General features: G+C 42.0%; 2 protein-coding genes and 2 non-coding genes across 8 annotated transcripts; 3 read left to right on the top strand and 1 right to left on the bottom strand.

The window, feature by feature from the left end:
- The first annotated feature begins 280 nt into the window (after positions 1 to 280).
- LOC126793906 (BTB/POZ domain-containing protein At1g63850) lies at positions 281 to 4,140 on the top strand. 2 transcript variants are annotated; one of them, XM_050520538.1, is made up of 3 exons: positions 281 to 1,539; positions 1,742 to 2,724; positions 3,752 to 4,140. In XM_050520538.1, the coding sequence occupies exons 1-2, from the start codon at positions 565 to 567 to the stop codon at positions 2,678 to 2,680; spliced, it is 1,914 nt and encodes a 637-aa protein (XP_050376495.1). In that variant the 5' UTR covers positions 281 to 564; the 3' UTR covers positions 2,681 to 2,724; positions 3,752 to 4,140. The 2 variants fall into 2 exon arrangements, with proteins under 2 accessions (XP_050376495.1, XP_050376494.1); XM_050520537.1 differs by lacking the exon at positions 3,752 to 4,140 and having other exon boundaries at positions 1,742 to 3,392.
- Positions 4,141 to 4,474: 334 nt separating this feature from the next.
- Positions 4,475 to 7,696, bottom strand: LOC126794964 (phosphoglycerate mutase-like protein AT74H). 4 transcript variants are annotated; one of them, XM_050521766.1, is made up of 6 exons: positions 7,064 to 7,696; positions 6,687 to 6,806; positions 6,378 to 6,591; positions 6,065 to 6,145; positions 5,835 to 5,936; positions 4,475 to 4,761 (listed from the first exon to the last, which is right to left on the bottom strand). In XM_050521766.1, exons 1-6 carry the CDS (start codon positions 7,608 to 7,610, stop codon positions 4,719 to 4,721), a joined length of 1,107 nt encoding a protein of 368 aa, XP_050377723.1. In that variant the 5' UTR covers positions 7,611 to 7,696; the 3' UTR covers positions 4,475 to 4,718. The 4 variants fall into 4 exon arrangements, with proteins under 4 accessions (XP_050377723.1, XP_050377724.1, XP_050377722.1 ...); XM_050521767.1 differs by lacking the exon at positions 4,475 to 4,761 and adding an exon at positions 4,856 to 5,139 and having other exon boundaries at positions 6,065 to 6,139; XM_050521765.1 differs by lacking the exon at positions 4,475 to 4,761 and adding an exon at positions 4,857 to 5,139.
- On the top strand, positions 5,442 to 5,514 carry TRNAA-AGC (transfer RNA alanine (anticodon AGC)). The gene has a single exon. It is a non-coding gene; the product is annotated as a tRNA-Ala (tRNA).
- Positions 6,187 to 6,258, top strand: TRNAW-CCA (transfer RNA tryptophan (anticodon CCA)). Its single transcript has one exon. It is a non-coding gene; the product is annotated as a tRNA-Trp (tRNA).
- Positions 7,697 to 8,432: the final 736 nt, after the last annotated feature.

The following is an 8,432-nucleotide window of genomic DNA, read 5'->3' as shown; positions in this document are numbered from 1 at the left end:
CATAATAAGAGAAACCAAATCATCCATTGGATCCCAATGCCCCTGTAGGAACGTCGACCAAGGGAGTGCCCCTGATCCATGGAGGCAGCCAGATACCAAAACCAAATCACAAACCCAAAACACACAACTGTCACACCATGATTCCCACTAATTCAAGCAATGCCGATTCTTCTTCTTCTTCTTCTTCATCAGCAGCATCTCTCATAAAGAAACAAAGAAACTCCCAAAACCCCCATAGCCAAAGACAAAGCCAAAGCCATTCCTGTCACCCTTTTTGACTCCCGACACTTTCAAAGCTCCGACCTTTTTTCCCCAGCGGAGTCATCAAGAAAACAGATTAAAGCACCAAACTTGGATCGTCATTCCATCAAACATGAAACACCTTACTCTCTCTCTCTCTCTAATACAAACAAACCACTGCCGGATTAGTCTCTCTCGTTGATGCCTCTATTTTTACTGAAACCATCCCCTTCTCGTTTACCCCGCCATTTTTTAGTTCACTGTTCTCCCTCAACTAGATGACAACATAAACTCCATTCCCATCTCATTTTTAATCTCAATTTCATGGCAACAGCCACATCTACTACTACTACTACTGCTACTTCTACTACTACTTCTCTGAGTTCTCTCAAAGCTCACACCCATCAACCACCCCCCAAGCCCAGACGCTGCAACCCGACCCGGAAGTTCGACCCGCCGACGATTATCTCCTCCGAGAACTCCTGGTGCTGCCCTGCCTCCAAACCCATCCCCTCCCAGACACATTCCCGCCGCGGCGGACTACCCATTGACCCTAACCCGGCTCAGAGCTACCCGTCTTCGAATAACACTACCACTTTTTCTTCTTCTGCTTCTTCGCCGTCGTCGTCGTTCAGGATCCGATTCTCGCCGGGGAGCTTATCCCCAGTGATGGACTTCACTCCTTCTCCGACCAACGGCGGCCAGAACGACTCGTTCAACTCGAGCTTCACTCGTTTCAACAGCATGCTCACAGCGGGCCTGCTCAACCCAATGTCGCCGCCACCGCCGCCGCCGCGGTCCAGCCCCACCCTCTTCGAAATGATGGCCAGCGAGCCCGAAATGGCCCACCCCAAACCCGCCCAGATCCACCACAACGGCGTCGCCGCGCCGCCGCCGCCGCCGAGGACCCACGTGGCGGGTCTGGTCCCGGACAAGAAGGCCCTGATGATGCAGCGGGTTTCGGACCTCTTGAGTTGTCGGAGCCCCGGGAACCAGTTCAATGACCCGACCAATAGTGACATCAAGCTGACGTTGAGCGCTAAAGACGGGTTCAGTGTGCAGATGAGTCTGCACCGTCCGATTCTCGTCGCGCACAGCAGGTTCTTCGCCGTGAAGCTCTCGGACAGGTGGGTCAAGCAGCAGAGGACGACGCCGTCTTCGTCGCCTCCGTATAATGTGGAGATTGCTGAGTGTGATGACGTGGAGGTTTACATTGAGGCTCTGAGGTTGATGTATTGTAAGGATCTGAGGAAGAGACTAATGAAGGAGGATGTTCCTAAAGTGCTTGGGATTTTAAAGGTGAGAACTTGTTTAGTTACGTTGGATTGCATAGGAAGAAAGTTATAGTTCTGATAATGTAGCTGTTTTCAGTAAGTAGGGTTATGTATTTGAAATGTACCTAGTTGTTGAAATTTGGTTTTTTAGTTGAGTTATGTATAGCGGAGCGAAAATGAAAATGCTGAATCTTTCCATGATGCGGGTGTTGTTGTGTGTGGTGTAGGTTTCTGCGGCAGTTGGGTTTGATGCTGGTGTTTTATCTTGTTTGGAATACTTGGAGGCGGCGCCGTGGGCGGAGGATGAAGAGGAGAAGGTGGCATCATTGTTGTCGGAGCTCCGGCTTGAAGGTGTTGGAGCTGGGGAAGTGTTGAAGAGGGTGTCGTTGGAAGTGGCTAATGGGAATGAGGAGGGGAATGACAATGAAGAAGTTTTAGTAAAGCTTCTGCATGTGGTTCTTGAAGGAAAGGATGAAAAGGCGAGGCGTGAGATGAAAGGATTGGTGACTAAGATGCTTCGTGAGAATTCATCTCATAATGAACTAAGGAAAGAGTCATTGTACTCGGCTTGTGATGGGTGTTTGCAATTGCTCTGCCACCATTTTTCTCGGGCAGCAGAGTCGGACTTGAAAGATGTGGGACAAATTGCAAGGCAAGCGGATAATTTGCATTGGATTTTGGATATTCTGATTGACAGACAAATGGCTGAGGATTTCTTGAAAACATGGGCATCGCAAACTGAGTTGTCTGAATCACATTCTAAAGTGGCTGCAGTTCATAGATACGAGGTTAGTAGAGTTACAGCTAGACTCTTTGTTGGTATTGGAAAGGGGCAGCTGTTGGCTTCCAAGGATGTGAGGTTCTTGCTTTTGCGTACATGGTTGGTGCCATTTTATGATGATTTTGGATGGATGAGGAGGGCATCAAGAGGCCTTGATAGGCACTTGATTGAGGATGGTCTAAGCAACACAATTCTTACCCTGCCTTTAGCGTGGCAACAAGAAATTTTGCTCGCTTGGTTTAACCGGTTCTTAAACTCTGGCGAAGATTGCCCAAATATACAGAGAGGATTTGAAGTTTGGTGGAGGCGATCCTTTTGGGGGCGGAATGGGGAGCAGGAAAGACCACCACCATTACGAATCACAGCTGCAACCGTTGAGAAGTAATAGAAGTTAACAGAGTCCTGTATGCAGGAAATGATGCTCTACTGGTCTGTTTTTCTCTCTCTATTTACCTCCTCCTGTTCACTGCAGTCTCATTTAATCTTAGTCGGTGATATTGTGGTCTTCTTACTATCTAAACCAAGGTGGGAATCCCCTGATGAAATTCTAGTTTGATGGGATGGACCCGGGGTGAGGTTGGAAAAGGCTATAGAGACAAGTTATATTTGTTCAACTTTTGTTCTGTTTTGAGATCAAATTCAGAGAATTGCATGTTAAGTCCGGTTTGATGGAAGTATGAATCTTCTTTGTTCATGCTAAATGGAAGTATGGGACTGATTTATTATAGTGATTTTATGTTGAATGAGATGAGATATTTCGCCTGATGGTTCTACATGGGGAGTTGCTTCTTCTATACGGTTGTTTTTGATGATTTTAACATGTATATTTGGTCATATCCTGGTTTCCGTAACTGATTTTGGCCATGTTACCAATGTTATGTTGTTCAAAAGTGCAGAAAAGATGGTTTGATTTGGTTGTTGGCAGTGGACGTGTCTCTTGAGATGCACGTGTATACTTGTTGAGAAGTAGTATGTTCAATTTAAAGGGAGAAAAAAACACCTTGCCCTTGTGGAGATGTTGTGTTGCTCGTTTGTTGGTAGTGTGGATAGGGTAGTCAGGAGGATTTCATAATGGTGTTGGAAGTGAAGGATCTGTGGTATGGTGTTGAACGTCCCTAATTCCCTATTCATGGATGCACATCATACACTGTTGTTGATCTCTTGAGCTTTTCTTTCGATATTTTGCAATTCTACAGAAAAGCCTGTACTGTGTATCATTTAGTTTTGTCACATTAATAAAACCAGGGTTTGCTACCTACAACTATGTTTAGTTTTTTATCCAAGTATATCTTGTTTGTGTGTCATTACCCTCCTTTTTTCTTTCACTGTGCAACAACAAGCTTATGGAACTGTAGTTGCAAGAAAAGCCTTGTTAGTGAGAATAGAGGCTGTTACTGTATTATTCGGTTGCAGCTTGCAATGTTTAAGATCTAACATTTCCCTTAAATTTGTGCAGCTCTAGAGAAAACTTGGGATTTTGACCGAGATTGGAAATCAGCTCCAGGCAAGTGCTCTGGTGCTTCCATGGTCGCCAGAAAACTTGCTGGTTCTTATTGGATTATTGCAGCATGTCTCATGTCAAGTTGACAAAGAACAATACTATTGCCAATATACTCTTTTTGTAACCGACCTTTCAAGGCTGTTTGTCTATACTTTTGATTCTAGAGCATCTGATACTGCGTTGAAGAAGACAATTTTGTATTTATTTACGGCCTGCTGGCGTTTGGTGTTGGAATGTAATTGAATTTTTCTTTAGTAATTTAGCTGTTGTAAGGAACAACTTGAGTGTGAGCTTTCTGTGGATTTAATATACGGCGTTTCTATTGGGGATATTGGTTATGTCGTGCTCGCACTTTTTAGATTTCAACAGACTGGTGAGGACTCTTGAGGTCTCTGAAATCCCTGTTATGCCGAGTTACCAGAATGAATGCTTACACCTTCTCCAGCTTAGTGCTATCCCAGGTATCCTTAGTTTCAAGTTGATTATAGGGCCTGTCTTTCCTTTCATCTTCTCCAAAGAATAACTTACATCCATTGATTTGACTATCAGCAGGACGTTTCTTCGACTTTATACACAAAAAAACTAGCATACCTATCTGCTGAGCGGTATAAACTTGAAGCAATGCATAAAAGTTGATTAGTTGTATGAGTGAAGCCTCAGCGGCATATACCAGTCTATCTTCTTTCCCTGCACACACTTCACAGAAACGTGTTTCTAACCTTCCTTCCCATGCTCGGTCCAACTAATAGAAGATAATCTTCATGTATTGTTTTGGCTTCTCGTCAGACATCTCTGATTTTTTAAAGTTCCACCGGAGAAAGTGCTAGTGCATTAGAAGGCAGAGCCAGCTGAGGCTCCAAAGAAAGCAACATTGGTTTAGTGTGGCTGCCTTAGGTTCCAAGTTCCAACAGTACACTCATATTCAGCACAGGCAAGCTAACCTTGCCACAAGCAAAGCAGAAATCCTACGAAGAGTTAGAAGAATAGTAATGCACGACACATAAAATAAGTCTTTACTAATTATATAAATTGAATTAAGAAAATTCCTCCACTAGTCATAAAATATATTGATGTTGAATCGTTGCTTCCCTACCTCCCAAAAACATATGAATCCCCTGAGACTCTAACATGTGTACTATAATGACGATGGCGAGAAGGATGAGGAAGAAGCTTAGGGAAAGGTATACAGACTCCTCCTGCCGCGGCAGCAATCTGGTTGTGAAACCTAGACTTACAAGCTGTCTCGGAAACCTGCTACTCCGAGTTTAAGCTTTCCGAGCAGATACAGCACTGATCACTCATCGTAGATTGCTCTTCTTCTCTTTTTGGGATGGTCTAGCCGTCTAGGTGATACATTCTTATATTAGTTTAATTTTCTTTTGCAACAAGTATACAAAATATTTTCCTGATACTGTATCTAAGAATCTTTCCATAACCTATCTTCTTCTATTTTTCAATGGTAATAAATTAATAATGTATTATGTATTACTGAAGAAAAACCAGAAACCAACAATAAATGGGGATGTAAAAACTAACAATAAATTTGTGCAGAAACTAACAATATTTCTGCACAAATTTAATTTATTTCATAGAAAACTAACAATATTTAAATCTTGAATTTCTAATCTGTTACCAAGTGATAAATGGGGATGTAGCTCAGATGGTAGAGCGCTCGCTTAGCATGCGAGAGGTACGGGGATCGATACCCCGCATCTCCATTCCAATTTTTTTTTCTTTTTTCCAATATGTCTTCTTGTTTTAGCTGTCTTACTTTTTTACACTTATTAGCAAAACATGATTCTTTCCAAAACACTGAAACCGTGCATATTGAGTTTGTAGAATTGTAGAAATCACTCAGTCATTCGCAAGGAAGAAAAAAACTGATCGATTCTCGGGCTCTGGTTTCTGGTTTTTCTTCAGTAAGACGTTGTTAATGAATTAATTTGGATGTTCATACAGAACTACAAAGAATATATTAGATGAACCATTATCGATGTCTGCTTCAGTAATCAATGATATAAACAAACTTCTAACTTACTGGTCCTTGGCTGCACCATCATCATCTTCACCGAAGTGGGTGAAGAAGGAATTTATCGTTGGACAATCATAGTTCAGCTCCCCAGGTTTTGCATATTTTTGCCTACGCCATTTTTCACAACCCAAGAAACAAACATATTATCAGTTAAAACAGAAAGGACTCACCAAGGAGTTGGAACAATGAGAGAAACAAAACTGTAGTAATCATCAACTAGCTTCTGGTTCACCTACCATTCCTGATCAGTTAGCATTTCATCTGACAATCCAAACTCTCTTAGCTCTTCTTCTGTGTGGTGCATGGACAAACTGTACCTGTGATTGTAACCTAGTTAGAAGACAACATTAACATCAAGGGATCCGTGGCGCAATGGTAGCGCGTCTGACTCCAGATCAGAAGGTTGCGTGTTCGATTCACGTCGGGTTCAAACCTGATTTAATTCCCAAATATCTTTTGCACTTTTTTTCCTGAAATTTACTGTCCTAGTCAAGTAGCACTCTATACTGAGGAGGATCCTGCATATTTGGCAAGTAGGAAAATAAGTACCTTCCACCATAGCCTCTTTCCATAACCACCATGCTTCCATTACTAAAGTTGTTCAGTCTCTCAAAGTGCTCCACTGTCCATTTGTACCATCTCATCAGAAACACCCTTAGAGTTAGGCCATGTGAAACTATCACCAAGTTGATGTTTTGGTTTCTCTGCCCCGGAGGCTGAAACCGTCCGACATCGATATCTGATTTCAGTGTTTCTCTGAATCCTGCAGTGAAAACAGTATATTGCTTCAAAGTCTGGAAACCATTTGTCTTAATAAACCCAATGTGATCAATTCAATGAGTTAAAGAGAAACCATACCTGTGATCCTGTCATAAACATCAGCTGCAGATTCTCCATTAGGAAACCGGTAAAAGAATCGACCATAGCGCATGCGGATAGCTTTCTCCACTCTCATCTTCTCCCTGTCCTGAAAATTCCCTTTGGTAGAGTAGTGTAGCAAAGCCAAATTAAGGGAAACTTCTCTAGTTAAATGTACATGTAGAACAAATTTCAGGGACAAGTTTTCTACTTACCAGATAACTTAGCCTGTTAGTTTCTTAATATGAATCTAGACATTACGTTTTAGTGCTACATTGACTATCTAGCACAGATAACAGTACAACATGCCAGTATCAGCTTAGAATGCGAAGGATAAACTTAGCATGCTTCATGAGGCTTAAATGGCGTTCACTTACCAAAATCTTGCTCTCTTAAGCGAGGCTCTTCTCTCATCCCAGCAATTCTTGATCGCTCAAATGCTTTCCCTAAACCCTTGAGTGTGTCAACTGTTCTTTTATAAGGAGACACATAAAAATAAACCTTCCAATTATGCACTTGGTCTTCCTCAAGCATCTCCCTTATCTTCCTCCCACATGTCTCAGCATCAGCCACACCTTTCTCTGTCAATCCAATCTTTGGATCAGAAACTCTTGTATAAACACCTTCATCCACATTTCCTTCACTCTGTCCATGCCGAACCAAGATTATCCGGCGGGGCCTTGGAGGTGGAGCTTTGTTGGTACTAGTACTAGTACCTGCTGTCTCTCTATTGGAGTAATGCTTTTGAGGAAAACTAGAATAGCCATTACCAGAATGTTCAATGGTATCCCTAGGGATTGCACAGGCTTGGATTATATTGCAGCCATTAATCCTTTGTTGAGAAAATTGGATAGGCGTAGAAAGAGTTGCATTTTTGGGGAAGGAAAACAAGGACGCAGAAAAGCATGGATGATTCATTGCCATGAGTAGTAGAACTGATCGACCATTAGTTTGAACTACTTCTTATCAGATATATGCATGGCATCTGCAATACGGTCCAAGATGGAGGGCTACTTGAGCCTGCCTCAGTTTCAAAGGGAAACACAGCTCCAATTTTCTTCTTGGAGATTTAATAATGTACGTACATGCACCATCACATACATCAAATGTCAATTCAAATCAAGTGCTCCTGGTGTGTAAGTAGGTTTGAACTCTATCTAATTGGTATGTACTTTATGTGGTGAAAAATGGGGGAGGGCCTTTTTTCTGAGTTTTGTTTGGTTGTGAATTGTGTGACTGGTTCATTGGCTTGGACAGAACGATGGATATGGAGTTAGGTGATTCCCTCCCAGGCCAAGAATTTTGTCCTAACTAGAGGGGACCTATTCTTCATAGTTGCTTTGGGTCCCTTGATATGTCTTCTGGGATGATCGAGTTGTTGAGGGAGCTGAGTATGAAGAGAAGTATAGGTATATGAGTATATCCCATTTGATTCTAGGAAAAGTCAGGGTGAAATAAGTTTTTGTTAATTAGTGACTAGATTAAAATCTAAATGGAACAGTGATACAGGAAAATAATTGCTATTAATCTGCAACATTTCTTGGTCCTCTTTCATAAGTTAACCATGCATGTAATTGCAGGCATTACATTCGATAGCTATATCTATAGTTCTAAATATTGTTCTTCTTCCTTTTTCCTCTATTTTTTTTATATGCATCTTGTTTAACTAGTACTCCTCTACCCTACTATGATCAGTGTCTTGGAGATATCAGTACCAGTACTACCTGATTCTCTATGATAGTAATG

Source organism: Argentina anserina, chromosome 5 (genome assembly GCF_933775445.1).
Source record: "Argentina anserina chromosome 5, drPotAnse1.1, whole genome shotgun sequence".
NCBI classification, from domain to species: Eukaryota; Viridiplantae; Streptophyta; class Magnoliopsida; order Rosales; family Rosaceae; genus Argentina; species Argentina anserina.
This window is presented reverse-complemented; position numbering and strand designations above follow the sequence as displayed.

What these genes read in the sequence shown, in the direction of transcription:
- LOC126794964 (XM_050521765.1), bottom strand. Translation starts at nt 7,610, where the DNA reads ATGGCAATGAATCATCCATGCTTTTCTGCGTCCTTGTTTTCCTTCCCC. An exon ending in TGTTTATGACAGGATCACAG is followed by an intron (nt 6,592 to 6,686) that starts GTATGGTTTCTC and finishes TTTTCACTGCAG; the next exon opens with GATTCAGAGAAACACTGAAA. An exon ending in GATGGTGCAGCCAAGGACCA is followed by an intron (nt 5,140 to 5,834) that starts GTAAGTTAGAAG and finishes TGTATCACCTAG; the next exon opens with ACGGCTAGACCATCCCAAAA.
- LOC126793906 (XM_050520538.1), top strand. Translation starts at nt 565, where the DNA reads ATGGCAACAGCCACATCTACTACTACTACTACTGCTACTTCTACTACT. An exon ending in AAGTGCTTGGGATTTTAAAG is followed by an intron (nt 1,540 to 1,741) that starts GTGAGAACTTGT and finishes TGTGTGGTGTAG; the next exon opens with GTTTCTGCGGCAGTTGGGTT.